At 42.0% G+C, this 20,540-nt stretch overlaps 1 protein-coding gene across 1 annotated transcript; it reads left to right on the top strand.

Moving 5' to 3' along the window:
• The first annotated feature begins 380 nt into the window (after positions 1-380).
• LOC120026366 (chloride intracellular channel protein 4-like) lies at positions 381-7,488 on the top strand. Its single transcript, XM_038971210.1, has 6 exons — positions 381-419; positions 5,579-5,688; positions 5,928-6,053; positions 6,273-6,379; positions 6,818-6,993; positions 7,324-7,488. The coding sequence occupies exons 1-6, from the start codon at positions 384-386 to the stop codon at positions 7,486-7,488; spliced, it is 720 nt and encodes a 239-aa protein (XP_038827138.1). The 5' UTR covers positions 381-383.
• Positions 7,489-20,540: the final 13,052 nt, after the last annotated feature.

Here is a 20,540-nt window from a genome sequence, read left to right as displayed (position 1 = left end):
TAGGTGGAGTGATCTGACTTTACTGGTCTGACTGGTAGGTCTGGTGGGGGTGTATGCTAAATGTCAGAGACATGACGGGTGTGGTGAGAGACACAGAAACGGATAGAGGAGAGTTAGAGCCACTAAAGAGGGAGAGAGAGAGGAATAAAGGAGTGGTTAAAAAAACAATGTTGTTGCTCCCATCAAGGAGCTGACCATCTTTTTTTATAACAGCAGTCGGACCTTTTGGATCCATAGCTTCTTCTGACCTTCAGTGACCTATGGTGATTTAGCCGTATGTGTGTGGATCAGGATACACACATGAGGACAGGCTGACATTGACAGCTCTCACTCCTCTGAGAACCAACAGTAACTAGTTTCTAGGCTCTAAGGGTCTGAGCGAGATGGCTGAAGGCTCCAAGATTGAACTCTTCATCAAGGTAAGAGTCAGAAACCTAACCTTCCTCCAATGGAGCCTGTATTAGGCCTACTGTATTTAAATTTTAAACTTTAGTCCTGTTTTAGAACAACAGGTTGTACATTTTAGTTCCAGAGACAGCTTACAGCAAGGAAGGAATAAATATTTGTTCATACAAATGTAGGATCTTAAATTGAGCCAGTTTGCTACAGCAGGAAAATAATCCTGAAGCAACAGGAAATGGGAATTATGATGTGGATTATAATTAATGGACATTTTTGAAGGGTTGATTTTAAAAAATTGTATGGGAAATAAAGTCCAAAATTTCAAAGTGGAAATTGCAAACGTCAGAAGGCTTTTAAAACCTCAAATACACTACACATTTTCAATGTCCTGCATTGCAGGAAAGTTCTCCTGCAACAGCGTGATTCTTACATCTGTAAATAAAGCTAATAGAAAAGCAGAAACTTTATTATATGTGAGTCCAGGTGTATTTGTAAATCACATGGCTAGTTGCTATAACTATAAGAAAATTAGCATGTGGTAAGCTCCCATTAGTACACCATACATGTTCCAGGGAATTCAGCTACACTATCGGTCAAAAGTTTTAGAACACTCATTCAAGGGATTTTCTTAATTTTTACTATTTTTCTACATTGTAGTGTAACCATCTCACCAGGCTCGAATTTGACTCTCTATTAACTTACGTAGAATATCTCAACAGCATGGGATGTCAGGTGAGAAGGACATCTCCAATAAGAATCCCTATTGTAAACTATCTAGGGTGATGACAACTAGGGTATTAACTTCAGATGGAATGATTATAGATTTTTGTTATTGTATAAGGATATGCTTTCCCATATATTAAATTAAATTTAAACAGTAAATGACTCCACCAAGGCATCATACACAAGGTTCAAGATGTGTATTATTACATTTTCAAAGCACCACATCAAAAGAAATACAAATAATAAACCCCAATGAGTCGTGCACAACCCATGTCCAAATTATTTAAAGCTTGCTTAACCTGTTGGAGTGCGTTGGAGCTAAAAAAAAATTACGACACACATAAAGTCCAGAAGCACCCCACCGTTGTGGTTACTCACTACACGTAGATATTCCCTCAGTGAAGTATGGCAGTTCCTTGCAGGTTTCCTCACAAGATCCACAGCAAGCATGGCTATCAATGCAGACAGTACTCTTTAGCAGTAACCGATATCCCATGGGAACATGACCTCGTTAACCTTTCCCAAGCAATTCTCTCTCGGTGTCACACGATGCTAGCCTGTTTGGGATAGGGGGCAGCATTTTCACATTTGGATGAAAAGCGTGCCCAGAGTAAACTGCCTGCTACTCAGTCCCAGTTGCTAATATATGCATATTATTAGTAGATTTGGATAGAAAACACTCTGAAGTTTCTAAAACTGTTTAAATGATGTCTGTGAGTATAACAGAACTCATATGGCAGGCGAAAACCTGAGAAAAATCCAACCAGGAAGTCGGAAATCTGAGGTTTGTAGTTTTTCAACTCTTGGCCTATCGCATACACAGTGTCTATGGGGTCATATTGCACTTCCTAAGGCTTCCACTAGATGTCAACAGTCTTTAGAACCCTGTTTGATGCTTCTACTGTGAAGTGGGGGTGAATGAGAGGGGATTGAGTAAGTTCTCTCCCAGAGTGCCATGAGCTGACCATGCGCGTTCACGTGAGAGTTAGCTTGAGTTCCATTGCATTTCTGAAGACAAAGAATTCTCCAGTTGGAACATTATTGAAGACTTATGTTAAAAACATCCTAAAGATTGATTCTATACTTCGTTTGACATATTTCTACGGACTGTAACGGAACTTTTTGACTTTTCGTCTGCACCTAGTGCTGGCGCGTCATGAATTTTGATTACTGTGCTAAACGCGCAAACGAAAAGGAGGTATTTGGACATAAAGATGAACTTTATCGAACAAATCAAATATTTATTGTGGAACTGGGATTCCTGGGAGTGCATTCTGATGAAGATCATCAAAGGTAAGTGAATATTTATAATGCTATTTCTGACTTCTGTTTACTCCAACATGTTGGATATCTGTTTGGCTTGATTTGTTGTCTGAGTGCCGCACTCAGATTATTGCATGGTTTGCTTTTTCCGTAAAGTTTTTTGGAAATCTGACACAGCAGTTGCATTAAGGAGAAGTACATCTTTAATTCTGTGAATAACACTTGTATCTTTTATCAATGTTTATTATGAGTATTTCTGTAAATTGATGTGGCTCTGTGCAAATTCACGGGATGTTTTGGAGGCAAAGCCAAATGTAAACTGAGGTTTTTGGATATAAATATGAACTTGATCGAACAAAACATACATGTATTGTGTAACATGTTGTCCCGGGAGTGTCATCTGATGAAGAATATCAAAGGTTAATGATTCATTTTATCTCTATTTCTGCTTTTTGGGACCCGTCTCTTTGGTTGGAAAATCGCTGTATGCTTTCTGTGACTAGTTGCTGACCTAACATAATGATATGTTCTGCTTTCGCCGAAAAGCCTTTTTGAAATCGGACACTGTGGTTGGATTAACGAGAATTTTATCTTTAAAATTATGTAAAAAAAATAAAAATATTGAATTATGAGATTTCTGTTGATTGAATTTGGCACCCTGCAATTTCACTGGCTGTTGGCGAGGGGTTCCGCTAGCAGGCTAGGCTAGGCTAGGCTAACCTCAAGGCTGTCAAATACCCAAATACGATGAGACGGTAGCTTCAGTCTTTACTAAGTCTTTCTTAACAAAATTATAACAACTCTCTTATAAAATAAAAACAATATTTCCCTTCATAACTCGGTAGGTATCAATTTTGTTTTATTTTTATTGTCTCCTTTTATAATTTTTCTTCACCAACGGTCATAATATAACGTCCATCCTTTTCTCAACTTCTCTCTCCCTCTCTTTTTTTCCCCCAGGCCTCCCGTTAACCAGGTCAACTCTCCCATTGACCACAGTTTAACAAGCGACCTTATTGGTCAAAACTTAAACTTAAACTTAAAAGTAAACCAACCTATTCAATTATACATTAAAGAAATATTTCTTCAAAAGAAATGCATTAACAACATTACAATTTGGGAGAAATTCAATCACCTTTTAAATCTAATACCAATTAATTATAACAAATAAACTCAATACTTGGTTCTAACAAGGGTATTACAGTAGAATAATAGTGAAGACATCAACACTATAAAATAACACATGTGGAATCATGTAGCAACCAAAAAAGTGTTAAACAAATCAAAATATATTTTATATTTGAGATTCTTCAAATAGTCACCCTTTGCCTTGATGACAGCTTTGTACACTCTTGGCATTCTCTCAACCAGCTTCATGAGGAATGCTTTTCCAACAGTCTTGGAAAAATATGCTGAGCACTTGTTGGCTGCTTTTCCATGCAGTCCGACTCATCCCAAACCATCTCAATTGGGTTGAGGTCGGGGGATTGTGGAGGCCAGGTCATTTGATGCAGCACTCCATCACTCTCTTTCTTTGTAAAATAGCCCTTACACAGCCTGGAGGTGTGTTTGGTCATTGTCCTGTTGAAAAACAAATGATAGTCCCACTAAGCCAAAACCAGATGGGATGGCGTATCGCTGCAGAATGCTGTGGTAGCCATGCTGGTTAAGTGTGCCTTGAATTCTAAATAAATCACAGACAGTGTCACCAGCAAGCACCCCCACACCATAATACCTCCTCCTCCATGCTTTACAGTGGGAACCACACATGCAGAGATCATCCATTCACCCACACCGCGTCTCACAAAGACACAGCGGTAGAAGCCCAAAATCTCCAATTTGGACTCCAGACCAAAGGACAAATTTCCACCTGTCTAAGGTTCATTGCTCGTGTTTCTTGGCCCAAGCAAGTCTCTTCTTATTATTGGTGTCCTTTATTAGTAGGTTCTTTGCAGCAATTCGACCATGAAGGCCTGATTCACGCAGTTTCCTCTGAACAGTTGATGTTGAAATGTGTCTGTTACTTGAAGTCTGTGAGGCATTTATTTGGGCTGCAATTTTGGAGGCTGGTAACTCTAATGAAATGTAACTCTGGGCCTTCCATTCTTGTGGCGGTCCTCATGAGAACCAGTTTCATCATAGCACTTGATGGTTTTTGCGACTGCACTTGATGAAACTTTCAAAGTTCATGAAATGTTCTGCATTGACTAACCTTCATGTCTTAAAGTAATGATGGACTGTTGTTTCTCTTTGCTTATTTGAGCTGTTCTTACCCTAATATATAAGACTTGGTCTTATACCAAATAGGGCTATCTTCTGTATACTGCCCCTACTTTGTCACAACACAACTGATTGGCTCAAACGCATTAAGAAGGAAAGATATTCCACAAACTAACTTTTAAGAAGGCACATCTGTTAATTGAAATGCATTCCAGGTGACTACCTCATGAAGCTGGTTGAGAGAATGCCAAGAGTGTGCAAAGGTGTTATCATGGCAAGGGTGGCTATGTGAAGAATCTCAAATGTGAAATATATTTTGATTTGTTTAACACTTGTTGGGTTACTACATGATTCCATATGTGTTATTTCATAGTTTTGATGACTTCCCTATTATTCTACAAGGTAGAAAATATATATTTTTTATTCTAAAACCTTTGACCGGTAGTGTATATTGTGGAAAATAAAAACAGTGATTTCAAAAAGTTGTTTTTCGATGGAGCAATGTAACCTCTTAGTAAAAGCTTGTGTTTACAATATATCCTGTACAGTTACTGAGTATCGGTGTGTTTCTGTGAGAATCCAGGTCAGTTGAACAGAAACTGAAAAGAGGCGTCTCCAGTTTGGAGGCTTTATCCCCTGCTGCTGAAAACGCCTTCGCTTCCTCACATTCCAATGACTCAGTTATGTTGATTCTCAAAGGTTACATCATAGGATGTACAGGTGTTGTAAGAAGTGCTATATAAATAAAAATGTAAACTTTACATTACTGTGTCCTTATTGCAGTGTAATTACGTAAGTTAGTAAAGTGTAGAAAGTACTATAACAATTAATCGTCTTTCTTACACTGTACTTACATTATGAAACAATTGAAAAAACCGAATTACTGACTGATTGAAGAGACCACATTTTTATTCTGTCCATTTTCCTTCTCTATCGCACACCCCTCCAACCTCCACCCATCCACCGATAGGCCAGTGATGATGGGGAGAGTGTGGGGAACTGTCCCTTCTGTCAGCGACTCTTTATGATCCTCTGGCTGAAAGGGGCCAACTTCACCCTCACCACAGTAGACATGAAAAGGTATATATGTGGCTTTCACTCTCACGGACATACACTCTCCACAATGATGCACTTAATGCAACAGTTCAATCCATCCAAGCCAGGCATGAATCGAAGAGCTTGTCCATACATGTCCAGGTAACAACTACTTATGTACTGCTAACACTGATAGAATAACTAGAGGATTGTGTGTGATAGATGAAGTGTGCAATTAAATGATTTTCTCCCCCATGTGTTTTATCTGGTCCCCTTTCTGTCAGGGCTCCAGAAGTGCTGAAGGACCTTGCCCCAGGCTCTCAGCCCCCGTTCCTCATCTTCGGCGGAGAGGTGCGCACCGACACCAACAAGATCGAGGAGTTCCTAGAGGAGGCACTGGCTCCGCCACAGTGAGTGTGTGATGAACATCAACAGGCATAAATTCACGCACACACACACACACACACACACACACACACACACACATACACACACACACACACAAAAAGAGACAAGTCATTAATAAATAAATGTTTATTACAGGGCAATTAACATCTTTGCAGTCAAATGTATCCTCCACTGGCTCAACTAACTCAGAAAGCTGAGAGCTAATGGCATTACCTTTCCAGGTACCCCAAGCTCTGCTGTCGCTACAAGGAGTCCAACGGTGCTGGAGATGACATCTTCCACAAGTTCTCTGCATACATCAAGAACCCTAACCCTGGACTCAACGATAGTAAGAGAACCCTAACCCTGGACTCAACGATAGTAAGAGAACCCTAACCCTGGACTCAACGATAGTAAGAGAACCCTAACCCTGGACTCAACGATAGTAAGAGAACCCTAACCCTGGACTCAACGATAGTAAGAGAACCCTAACCCTGGACTCAACGATAGTAAGAGAACCCTAACCCTGGACTCAACGATAGTAAGAGAACCCTAACCCTGGACTCAACGATAGTAAGAGAACCCTAACCCTGGACTCAACGATAGTAAGAGAACCCTAACCCTGGACTCAACGATAGTAAGAGAACCCTAACCCTGGACTCAACGATAGTAAGAGAACCCTAACCCTGGACTCAACGATAGTAAGAGCCCCTCCTTGTTTTGAAATTGATGGATGAGTCATTGAAACAGTAGTTCTGTTTTTTTATGAGGCTTTGCTGCTTTTCAGTGCTTGAGAAGAAGTTTCTGAAGAGCCTGATGAAGTTGGATCAGTACCTGCTGACGCCACTCCTACACGAGCTGGACCAAAACCCAGACGTCCCCAAGTCATCACGGCACTATCTGGATGGGAACTCCCTCAGTCTGGCTGACTGCAACCTGCTGCCCAAGCTCAACATAGTCAAGGTTATCAGATCAAGCATTCCAGGAAGTCCTAGATTACATCACCTTTGCTAGTGTCATCTATTGTACTTTCCTCTATTCTGCTCCTCTTTGTTGGAACCATCTCAATCTCTATCAAGAAGGGCAAAGGTCTATTCCTTTTACAGTATTTATAGGTGCACTCAGATGTGTAGCTATGGTTTAAGCAATGGGAATATTGGGCTTTTTATTAGTCTGTATGACTGCAAGTACCACTAGCACCACTGTGCTACTAGTAAACAGATGAAAATGTTGTTCAGTGTGGTTCAGTGTGTGTCATGTTGACTCCCTTTCCCCCTCTCTTGCTCACCACAGGTGGTGTGTAGGAAGTACCGTGACTTTGAGATCCCTGTGGCTCTGCCCGGTCTGACCCGCTACCTGACCAAGGCCTACCAGCAGGACGAGTTCCGCTATACCTGCCCCAAGGATTCTGAGATCCTACTGGCCTACCACTCGGTGGCCAAATACCTCAACAAGTAGATCAGGAGAGAAGGAGGGGGAGAGAGGAGGGCAATGAGAGATAGAGAGGGAGGGGGGCAGACAGAGTAAAAGAGGAGTTGAAGAAGGTATGTTTAGACAAGAGAAGAAATATAAAAGGGGAAAGAGGGCTATGAAGCCATGATTTATGTGTAGAGGAGCAGAAAAATAAGCCTGCTGCCTGTGCCTCAGAATGAGGCATGTCTGTCTTCTGTCAGTAACACATTTGTGTATAACGCTGTGTGTACAGGGTGAAGGTCTGCTCATATATGTACTATTACAATGTGTGTGCAATACAATTATGTGCTGCCTGTTTAGTTTCTGTAGATATTTGCATTCCTTGAATTATACTCAACTGTTAAAACATACATTTTAATAATCTTTCAATGTAATTTATGCTCACTTTAAAAATCTAGCAATGTGCACACTTTGTATGGCAATTGTAAGGATCTGGATGTTCTATCCCTGAGAGACAAAGAGAAAGCATTATGTCAAATGCCAAGTAAACAAAGATAATTGTGGTACTATTGTATGTGGATTGATAGGTTTTTCATTAATGAAATGTGCTATATTGAAATTACTATCATAGCAATGCCCAGATAAATATTAGTCTGAGTAGGCCTAAACCTAATTTTAATTGGTTTATCTAAAAGTGTTTGGCTTGCAACCTGTTTTCATTGCTGTGGGTGGAATCATAAAATGAGAATGATCAATTCTATGGGTGGAATAATCACAAGTCAGAGACCACTATGATGACACACCAAATGCATTTGATGGATCCTTTTTGTCTTCTAATGCCTCGAGGGGAAAGTAATCCAAAAGTAACGGAAGAAAATCAGAGAAGTTATTGTGTTTGGGTAATCCAAAAGTTATGTTACTGATTACAATTTTGGACAGGTAACTAGTAACTGTAACAGATGACATTTAGAAAGTAACCTACCCAACCCTGGTTTTGGTTCGAACAGAATACAGTCCAGATATATTATCTATGATACAGACAGTCAGTTCAGTGGAAGAAACACTGAACTTCTCTTATATTGTAATGTGGTCTGTGTGTAGCTGGTGTAGAGGAGTCAGGCGCAGGACAGCAGATATGAGTAAATAAACGTACTTTACTCAACATATACAAATGCAATACAAAAAGAGAGCCCACATTAACGGACCGTACTACATACAAACAATTACTCAAACAGACATGGGGGAACAGAGGGTTAAATAATGAACAAGTAATTGGGGAATTGAAACCAGGTGTGTAAGACAAAGACAAAACAAATGGAAAATGAAAAGTGGATCGGCGATGGCTAGAAGGCCGGTGATGTCGACCGCCGAACAAGGAGAGGGACCGACTTCGGCGGAAGTTGTGACAGTAACCCCCCCCCCCCCCCCCCCGACACCGACCTCGGGGACGACCCGGAGGGCGAGGCGCAGGGCGATCCGGATGGAGACGGTGGAACTCCCACAGCAACGAAGGGTCCAAGATGTCCTCCACCCAGCATCTCTCCTCCGGACCATACCCCTCCCACTCCACGAGGTAGTGAAGGCCCCTCGCCTCGACTCCAGGATGGCTCGAACAGCATACGCCGGGGCCCCCTCGGAAATTCATCAACTCGTACGGCATGACGAGGTACTCATAGTGCCCTGAGGTGGTACTAAATGCCGTCTTCCACTCGTCCCCCTCCCCGATACGCACCAGGTTGTAAGCGCTCCTGAGATCCAATTTTGTGAAGAAGCGCGCCCCGTGCATTGACTCGATCACACTGGCGATGAGAGGCAGCGGGTATTGAAAGGGAGAGATTGAAAGAGAAGAGAGTAAAGAAGTGGAGAAAGACAAAAGAGGAGATGAGGACAGAAGCGACTGATGACGAAGATGTCGTTGGAAATATCATTGAAGAAAAGAACAAGACAGACAAAAGTATCAGGAGGTGAATCTTCAACTGGGGAAATACTAATGTCAAAGAAAGATACCAACAAAAACTGAGAGGACCTTTCAGAGGGAGAGGGAGGAAGGTGATAACACACAGTGCATTCGGAAAGTAGTCAGACCCCTTGACTTTTCACATTTAGCCTTATTCTAAAATTGATTAAATATATTTTTCCCCTCATCAATTTACACACAATACTTCATAATGTTAAAGCAAAAACAGGTTTTTATAGATTTTTGCACATTTATTAAAATAAGAAACAGAAATATCTAATTTACATAAGTATTCAGACCCTTTACTCAGTACTTTGTTGAAACGCAGCGATTACAGCCTCGCATCTTCTTGGGTATGATGCTACAAGCTTGGCAGATCTGTATTTGGGGAGTTTCTCCTCTCTGTCAGGTTGAATTGGGAGCATCACTGCACAGCTATTTTCAGGATTCTCCAGAGATATTAGATCAAGTCTGGGCTCTGGCTGGGCCACTCAAGGACATTCAGAGACCTGTCCCGAAAGCCACTCCTGCCTTGTCTTGGCTGTGTGCTTAGGGTCATTGTCCTGTTGGAAGGTAAACCTTCACCACAATCTGAGGTCCTGAGCACTCTGGAGCAGGATTTCATTAAGGATATCTATGTACTTTGTTCCATTCATCTTTCCCTTGATCCTGACTAGTCTCCCAGTCCCTGATGCTGCCACCACCGTGCTGCACCGTAGGGATGGTGCCAGGTTCTCCAGATGTGACGCTTGGCATTCAGGCGAAAGAGTTCAATCTTGGTTTCATAAGACCAGAGAATCTTGTTTCTCATGGTCTGAGAGTCCTTTAGGTGCCTTTTCTAGGCCACCCTTTGCCTTGATGACAGCTTTGCATACTGTTGGCATTCTCTCAACCAGCTTCACCTGTAATGCTTTTCCAACAGTCTTGAAGGAGTTCCCACATATGCTGACCACTACTAAAGGACACCAATAATAAGAAGATGATGTCTTCACTATTATTCTACAATGTAGAAAATAGTAAAAATAAAGAAAAACCCTTGAATGAGTAGGTGTGCCCAAACTTTTGACTGGTACCGTATATACAAAAAAATTGTTTTGTTGCTTGCTTTGCATGTTGTTGCATCCCCGGTTAAAGGAAGCGGGTTCTTTTTAGTTATTGTAAAGAGAAACTTGACAGTATAAAGCATTAACATCACAAAGAGGTTTATTTCCAAGATGACAGTGGATACTACATAGCCGGTTCCAAGCTGTGTCCATCTGCACCTGCTCAAAGGAAAACACAATTGAGTACCTTGGCCAACAACCAATGAGGCCTGCCAATAAAACTATGCGCATCCAATCAGATACATATTTCCAATATCACGCACTGAACACGTGAATACCATTTTAACCAGGTGTGCATAATAACATGCTGCTTATCTCTCAAACACTACACATGTTATTATAATATGTGTCACATATCAGTTTGTAACCAATGTAAAATGTAATGTAAAAATGTTTAAACATAGTCTCTTTTTTGCTTTCTTGAGTAAGGCAGCTCCAAAAGGCAGGCTTTTTAGCCTAGCTCAGTGCTTTCTGTGGTGGAGGGGCAGCCAGCGGAAAATGCAGAGCATAGGGGTTGGTAAGGGGTGGACACTACGTCACTGCAAAATCTACAGGGAGAGCTTGAAAGTTCAATCCACCTTGGGTGCTACCATTGATTTACATTAGAAGTGCCCACCCAAGAAGGCTCAAGGTCGTTGGCCACAGATAAAATTGTCAAATCACGTTATATCTACCATAGCTTTGATTGGACTGATCATGCCAACATTATACTTTCAAAATCTTAGCTAGCAAGCTAGACAAGCAGTCAACATAAATCACGTCAGTGATCAACTGGCCAAGTCTTGAGTTTAAGGGACTCTTTTCCAAGCTTAAAAGGATAAACATTCACACAAAACCATGGGCCAGAAAAAGTTGAATACATTGGCCATGCTGTCAAGCCAGACTTCAGTGAGTTCAAGACAACTGGGAACTCGAAAAAAAAACGAGCTCCGACTAGGAAAATAAGTTTTGAACTGTCATCCAACTCGGAATTCTAAGTAGGGAACTCAGGCCTCTTTCTAGAGCACCGACGTCATGATTCAACCTTGTTTTGTTTTTTTTCGAGTTCCCAGTTGTCTTGAGAGCACCATAAATCCAGAGAACGCCAGACCTCGATGACAAAGTGTCATGATAAAATTTGCCCACAAGAAGGACCACACAACTGTGGGTCCAAAAATATATTGTATGCTGCTGCATAAATGATGTAATATGCCAGGGAGATATGTATACTGTAGCTAAGAAAGTAATACTAAGTGTATGTTGTGTAGTAAGCTGTTAGTAGCCCATGTGCCTCACCATAATAATTTGCTCCCTTTCCCTCCCCATAACCTAGCCTACTGTTCTGACTTGGTGGAGCACATGTATTCTATAGCTTGTTTTAGAGAAATGTCATCATCGAATATTGTAAGAGGATAAATCCGTAGGATAAATAAAGGGGGCATATAAGCAGAAAATGAAAGCATTTTCTGCTTATATGCCCCCTTTATTTATCCTACTGTCCTGGCTTGGCGTACAGGGAGAATACCGTAAGAATGGCCCAGGTTCTGAATTCTGTTGCTTCACATTTCAAAAGTGCTGAACAAATAGTTATATTGACTACATCCGGCTTGCTCATTAATGTCTTAATCCAATTTTTTTATTAACCTTTATTTAACTAGGCAAGTCAGTTAAGAACAAATTCTTATTTTACAATGACGGCCCACCCCTCGCTAACCCAATTGTGCACCACCCCATGGGACTCCCGATCCCAGCTGGTTGTGATACAGCACGGGATTGAACCAGGGTCTGTAGTGATGCCTCTAGCACTGAGATGCAGTGCCTTAGACCACTGAGCCACTCCGGAGCCCACTATATTATTTTATCCACTCATCGTTCCCTTATGCCATAGTTTGTACATTTCAAGTCTACCTCCCAAGCCACCTTGGGAGGTAGACTTGGATCCTTTTGTTTCAAAGTAGATTTGTTAAACACTACCAAGAAACACTCAGTGTGACCCTGATTTAGCCCACTGCAGTAAGATAAGGATGGTCTCTGAATCACTCCAAAGCCTAAACTTGTATTTTAAATTTATAAAATGATTCAACTTTTGTCAAGTTAAACCTGTCATACATTCCATTCAAGGGTTGCGCCAAATGATAGCCAGTCCAGTGTAGCAGTCCAGTGTAGCGGAGAAAGCTAGCTGAAGTTAGCCTACTAGTTACACCAAAGACAGGTTTCCCCTTTTATCTGTGGTGTTACACATTATGGTAGCCAACAGCAGGTACCATCTACTTCTTAAACTTAGATTTAGGATTGTTCCTACTTCCAGTAAATAATGAAATCCCAAATTTAAGAGCAGAAATGTTTCTCTCCTGAAGACCAATCGGGTTTGGTAGCAGCCTTTTCGAGCAACACCTGATTCATCAACTGGGTTTAATTCAACCGTGTTAGTGCTTAGCTAGAACAAATATGTAGGTGTGTCATGCTAGAACAAAACGACCTAAGAAAGTAACTAGCTTGTAATACCAATACATGCTTTAGGACAGACCAATTCAATTCAAGGGGCTTTATTGGCACGGAAACATGTGTTTGCATTGCCAAAGCAAGTGAAATAGATAAACAAACGTGAAATAAACAATACAAAATTAACAGTAAACATTACTCACAAAAGTTCCAAACTAATAAAGACATTTCAAATGTATTTATCTTGTTGACATCTGTCTCTCCAATGCACGGACAACACTGCTGACAATCTGCGCCCATCCAGTCCCCAGCTCAGGCCGTTACCTTATGACCCCGAGACTCCAGTCAAGCCCCAGGGGAAAAAGATGAGGGTGTCACTTCTTGAGATGCAAAACAATATTGTGATGCTTTTGACAGCAGAGCTAGATGAAAGGGCAGATGGCTTGGAGGACATGGTTAGGAGGAATACGATGAGGCCATAAAAACATCTGTTGACTTTCTCTGGAGAAGTGAAAACCCTCAAAAGTGGCATGAAGGTGGAAGTTATCTGCCAGGAAAATGAAAAGGTGGCTGAACTCAAGCAAAAGGTGAATGAGGAGGAGAGATACTAGTGCAGGTGGAACTTGAGGCTCCATGGAATTCCAGAGCAGGCGGGTGAGGACATCAAATGCAGAGTTGTTGACATCTGTGGAGCTGTCATTCCCGAATCAAAAGCCAAACTTCAGGAAAATGTGGACATCGTTCATCGTTTCGGAAGACTCAAGGATCAAGACAAGAGACCAAGGACAACCATCATCCGGGTCACCAACAGATCTACACGTGAGTTCTTCATCAAGCACAAATTGAGGTTCACGGAGCATCTGATCTCTGCGGACAAAGTGACACGGGAGAAACTGTGACCGATGGTGGCTGCAGCTCCAAAGGCAGGGAAAACTGCATTTGTCAGTGCAAGAGTGATCATCGATGGAAAAGAAATGTGGCAAAATCGAAACATTTGAGAGGCAGCCAGAGTCTAACTCAGCCAGAACTGGCAGGCCTAAACACTGCCTAATTGCCAGGTTAAAAGCAGCCTTTTATTGTAAAGAATTTACACAAACACTTGAATGAGAAAAGGCTGACCTGAAAACTGGTAAACTGAACACTAACTATGGGTGAATAACTGCTTATTGTAATGTCTACACAATGTCTCCCCCTTGTGGGAATAAGAATAATTTGGTTACTTTATGACCAGTGTTTGTTTGTTGGAGGGTTTAATAATGAGATGGACATCCTTCTGAGTTACATATCCTTAGGAAAAGCTTATATTAGCATAACAAGGTTGTTGGTTGAAGTTTGTCTTTATCGCCTTGTTCAATTAATGTCAGGGGTATTCTTAATTTACTCAAACTTAAGGCTATTTTCCTGTATTGCAAACAGTTTAATGCAGCCTTTTACTTTCTACAAAAGACTCATGCTTGTTCTTCCAATCTAGCTTTTGGAAAAATCAATGGGGTAACAATATCTGGTTATCATATGGCAACAACCACTCTGCAGGTGTAGCAGTTTTAAGAGGTGCATTTAAAGGGACGGTCATCAGTAGTAAGACTCACCACTCTGGGCTTTGGTTAAGTTTAACCGAATTTGAAAAGTGAAATGTTTTTATTAGGGAATATCTATCCATCCAACAACAAACAAAACAGGATACTATTTCAAGAATTTGAAGAAGAGATTTATAGAGTTAAAGGTGTATTTCAGGATATCAAAATTAGTTTAGGTGGAAATTTAAATTATGTATCTAATGTGATGATTGACAGATGTCCTCCTACCAGATCCAGCATAGTTAATCCTGAGTTTAATAATCTATGTCTTGGATTATTCGATATTTGGAGATCTAAATATCCTGATAAAAAGGACTGTCCAGACAGTCAAGAATTGACTTCTGGTTGATTTCTAATTCATTAGATAATGTATTCCAGGTATCCATTGAACCATCAATTCTGATGGATCATAAAGTTGTATTCTTATCTTTAAATATTAATGGCTCTGAAGTTAATAAACCGAATCGGAGTTATTGGAAACTCAATAGCAGACTGTTGGAAGATGATTTCAAGATGGATGCCAAAGATATTATACAAGAAAAAGAGTTGGACTTTCCTCCAGTTAAGTCTTATGGGAAATATTGGGAATGAATGAAGTATGAAATAAGTCAAACAGCCATGAAGGGAGGTAAAGAAATTGCTGAACTTCAAAGATTGAGGGAAGAGAAACTTGTTAACGAAATACTCTCAAATCTCTATGGAGGACCTTGCTGAAGATAAGGGTCATTTATTTTTTTACAAATTTTGTTAGCGCGTTGTTCAATAATCCACTGTCTCAAACATCCGGTGAAATTGCAGAGCGTGAAACTCAAAACAGACATCATAATCAACATACATAAGATACAAATGTTATACACCAGCTTAAAGATAAACTTATTGTTAATCCAACCGCTGTCAGATTTCAAAAAGGCTTTACGGCGAAAGCAAACCATGCGATTATCTGAGAACAGCGCCCAGCAGACAAATCATTACAAACAGTTAGCAGCCAAGAAGAGGAGTAACAAAAGTCAGAAATAGCGATAAACTGTATCACTTACCTTTGATGATCTTCATATGGTTGCACTCCGAAGACTCCATGTTACACAATAAATGTTTGTTTTGTTCGATAATGTCCCTCTTTATGTCCAAAAACCTCTGTTTTGTTGGTGTGTTTTGTTCAGAAATACATTGGGAACAAAGCGCAGTCACAAAAGACAGACGAAAAATCCAAAAAGTACCATAAAAGTTCATAGAAACATGTCAAACGATGTTTAAAATCAATCCTCGGGTTGTTTTTGTCATAAATAATCAATAATGTTTCAACCGGACAAAAGCTTCGTCAATAGAAAAGGAGAAACAAGAAAGGCGCTCTCCCGGGCACGTGCTGGACTCATGTCTGGAAATTTCCACTGTCCTATCATTGAAAGTGCTGTATCTCCCTCATTTTTCAGAGTAAAAGCCTGAAACAATGCCTAAAGACTGGCCACATGTAGAGGAAGCCATAGAGATCATGAACTGGGTCCTAAGTCTTTGGCTTTCAATGGAAAAACAGGCATTTCAAAATATAAGCACTTCCTGGATGGATTTTCCCCTGGTTTTCACCTGCCATATCAGTTCTGTTATACTCAGACATTATTTACATTATTATTATTACATTAACTTTAGATTGTTTTCTATCCAAATCTACCAATTATATGCATATCCTAGCTTCTGGGCCTGAGTAGCAGGCAGTTTACTTTGGGCACGCTTTTCATCCAAAATTCCAAATGCTGCCCCCTACCCTAGTGAAGTTAATCCAAAGGGGTAGGCAAGAGAATGGTCGTGGACAGGCAAAAAGGTCAAAACCAGATCAGAGTCCAGGAGGTACAGAGTGGCAGACAGGCTCGTGGTCAAGGCAGGCAGAAATGTCAGGCAGGCGGGTACAAAGTCTAGAAACAGGCAAGGGTTAAAACCGGGAGGACTAGAAAAAGGAGAATGCAAAAGCAGGAGAACGGGGGGAAATGCTGTTTGACTTGGAAACATACAAGACAAACTGGCACAGAGAGACAGGAAACACAGGGATAAATAAGCTGGGGAAAATAAGCAACACCTGGAGGGGGTGGAGACAATCACAAGGACAGGTGAAACAGATCAGGGCGTGACACATTGATTGGCTAGTGATGTAAATTGGTGGTGGGACAGCCAGGAGGAAACGTTTTTTCAACTGGTTCATATTGGACAAGAAATTGCGCAAAAGCGAATTGAATAGAACACTGTCATTTAATGTATCTTGTCCAGTTGTCTTGCGTGATGATCGGGCTGGGGTGGCAGTCTTTAATTGGCATTGTGGTGCTCTTCATCTATAGAATATACAGTCATCCATCCTCTGCCTCCCTGCTTCATGGGACAAGCATGTGGACCAAGAACACAGTTGATATTGAACTTGACATTATACACACTGAAAACGTATTGGGACAATGAGCTAAATTTGACCACACCAGCATTGGCGAATAATAACTGTTGGTCCTGAACAGAGAATCCTTGTTCACAGGACATCCTTTCCATCTGTGCTGTATACTATATAGGCCTAGTTGTATTTTGCACTCTGTTTACTAGCCACTATTGCTCACAAAAGCGATGTTATCTATGTTGATAGCATGTTGTGTCTGTGTTGGAAGGTGGACAGCAGGCTGTTCCCCGCTATCGCTTCAGGAAGAGAGACAAGGTGCTCTTCTACGGCAGGAAGATAATGAGGAAGGTTAGTCATTCTTAAAATGTGTTCCATATGGCACCCTAATCCCTTTATAGTGCCACTAATTTTGACCTGGTCCCATAAGGCTCTGGTCAAAAGTAATGCACCAATGAATAGGGTGCCATTTGGGATACACATCTGTTCACTCTCCTATTTACCAACCTATTGACAGAAAGGTATGCCTACTGTAGCGACCTTAACCCAAGACCTAGCGAGCTCGTCAAGAGGGTCAGATCTCCTGGCATACGGTGTTAGGTTGACAGTCACTGGACCTGGGATTGAGTCCCAGTCGGGGTTTCCTCCTGATTTCACTACATACTACCTTTTACTTGGGAAATGGAAGAGACTCTTCACCAAGTCACTTATCTCCATTCCTTGCATCGTTATCATGGCCCGTTGTAACGATCATCTGTGGTGGTAGAAGGATCGGACCAAAGCGCAGCGTGGTAAGTGTTCATGTCTTTAATAAAAATCCAAAAACTGAACACAGGAACAAAAACAATGATTAAACGAAACAGTACCGTGTGGCGAACAAACACTGACACGGAAACAAACACCCACAAACCAAAAGTGAAACCCAGGCTACCTAAGTATGATTCTCAATCAGGGACAGCGATTGACAGCTGCCTCTGATTGAGAATCATACCAGGCTGAACACAAAACCCCAACATAGAAAAACACACATAGACTGCCCACCCCAACGCACGCCCTGACCATACTAAATAAAGACAAAACAAAGGAAATAAAGGTCAGAACATGACACACGTACTCATAAAGTGCCTCAGAGTAGGAGGGCTGATCTAGGATTAGTTAAACTTTTCAATTCAAATAAATATGATTATATGGTCAGCGGGGACCTGATCCTAAATCAGCAATTATTTATTTTCTGAGACACTTTATGAATAGAGGCCCAGGACTTTAGCATGCCAATCCTTATTCCCATTCTTTTGGTTTGAAATTAATTTCTGACGCCTTTATAATTTCAGAATGTTACGTATCAATTCTTGGAATTGAGTGTGAATATCCTGTGATTTGTCTTCTGATGATAAGAAATGTTAGTTACGTGTTTCCCATCTAGAACGCAGAGCAAAGTAGCATTTTGTGCCTTTCGTAACTCATCCCTTCATCCCCTTCCTTCCATGGATTCCCTCTCTGTCTCTCTCTGTCACTTGCAGGTCCAGACCCTGTCCTCCCCTCTGTCCTCTACCTCGAGTGTCCAAGCAGTGCCCTCGGAAGAGACCCAAAGTCCTGAGTATAGCTCGCAGGTAGGCTACCATCTTTAGAGGCTGTCACACCACTACTCAAAAAAGAGGAAATTATATTTAAGAAGGGCGCACTAGTCTATGCCATCTAATGTGTGTGTATGTTCTAGGATCCTGCGTATCCGTAAGGAGCTCCCAACCCTTCAGCCCAAGGTGCCCCCTCCATCCCTACTGGAGGCCGACCTGACTGAGTTTGACGTGCAGAACTCCACTCTCCACTCTCACACACCAGTAGCAGTGTGTGTGTTCTCTGTCTAACTCTATGTTGTCTCCCTCTGCTCTCAGGGTGCTTGGCCACTTTGAAACATTCATGGAGCTGTGTTGTCACATGGTCTTGTGGAGCTACATGAAGGGGAGGGGCTGTTCCGGCTGGGAGATGATTACAATAGGATCTACGTGGTCCAGGACGGACGTCTGGAACACTGCATCCACGAAGACAGAAGACCAGGCTAGAATACCTGCTGGGAATACACCATGAAACCCATGGTGTATACAGAACTAGCCTTAACCCTAACACCAGCATCCACTGACATTTTTGCTTAGTCAATATCATAGATGTATTTTTATGAGTCACTCCGTGCACATAGGGGAATTTAGCTTTTGTGTGTGGTACAGGATGGTACAGAGCCGGTTGTGAAGGACGTGCTCCCGGGGGACAGTGTTCATAGCCTACTCAGTATTCTGGACATCAGATGGAGTGGAAATATAGTCTCGTCCCAAATGGCACCCTATTCCCTTTATTAGTGCACTACATTTGACCATAGGGCAGTTGTCAAAAGTAGAGCACTATATAGGGAATTGGCTGTCATTTTGCACGAGACTATATCTCCGTTCCATCTGACACGCCTCACACAGCCTCTGTTCTCCTCTACCCACCACTTCACCTATCCATGCATCTCTCCCTCCTCCCAGCCAGCTCTCAGCTCATCCCTCCCTCCCTCCCTCCACTGCTATACCTCTGTTCATCTTTGCTCCCTCTCTATTCTTCTCCTGCTTATTTTTCAATCGGTCTATTCCTCCCTCTATCCTCCTCTTCTTATTTCAGTGTTCCATCCACATTAATCTATTTCCATCTTCCTTTACCAGATTAGGTCACTCTGGTTAACCCTCCTTCGCTCTCTCTGTCTTATTTCCCATCTCTTCCTTGTGTGATTGGTTGGTTCCTGTGTCCCTCAGGGTTACTCCGCCCCCTATAAGACACTGTCAGCACGGGCTGCGTCTTGCTTCACTATCCTGCGTCTGCAGGATAGTGAAGCCTTCCAGTCTGTGTTTGAGTAGTACCCCGAAACTCTAATGCGCGTCATTCAGGTACGACCCCAACCCTCAGCCTGGTCCTAACTGATTCAAACAAACAGGACTGTTTGGATGAGACCCCCTAATGGCAATGTCTGCGTCTCAAATTGCACCCTATTCCCTATGGGCCCTAGTCGAAAGTAGTGCACTATGTAGGAAATAGGGTGCCATTTGGGAGACACCCAAGGATGTAAACTCTGCCTAACCTGAGTTGAAAGTACACCCTGATTGTTCTGAAGAATAGTGCTCTTGTGGCTGTATTACAGCCATTGTGGTGTTTGATCCACGTTGGTGTGTGTGTCCCAGATAATCATGGTGCAACTCCAGAGAGTGAGCTTCCTGCCCTTACATAACTACCTGGGCCTGACCACAGAGCTCTTCAACCCGGTGATACACACACTTACACAGTACAGTACACACTCCAGCGATATCGTGCTCACACACACACACACAACCTAATTTCACACACAATTTGTGACGGTTACTGGGGTGGTAGGAGAGGGGAGTCTGGTCAGGATCCCACACAGACCCCACCTACAGGAGAACCCTGTCTCCAACCCCCCCCCCCCCCCCCCCATACGAGCTGGCCAGAGTCACCATAGACGAACGCCCCTCCAGCCCTGTCATTTATAAGGTGAGCCTCCGTTCTTCCTCCCTTCCCTCTCCTTTACACCTCTCTGTGTGACCCAAATGAAACACTATTCCCTATATGTCATATAGAGAATAGGGTGCCATTTGGGTCACCGATACCTTTGCCTCTGGGCCTGCGTCTGC

The sequence above is a fragment of the Salvelinus namaycush genome, chromosome 31 (genome assembly GCF_016432855.1).
Source record: "Salvelinus namaycush isolate Seneca chromosome 31, SaNama_1.0, whole genome shotgun sequence".
Classification (NCBI taxonomy): domain Eukaryota; kingdom Metazoa; phylum Chordata; class Actinopteri; order Salmoniformes; family Salmonidae; genus Salvelinus; species Salvelinus namaycush.
Note: the sequence above shows the minus strand (reverse complement) of the source record. Positions and strands in the feature narration are given on the sequence as shown.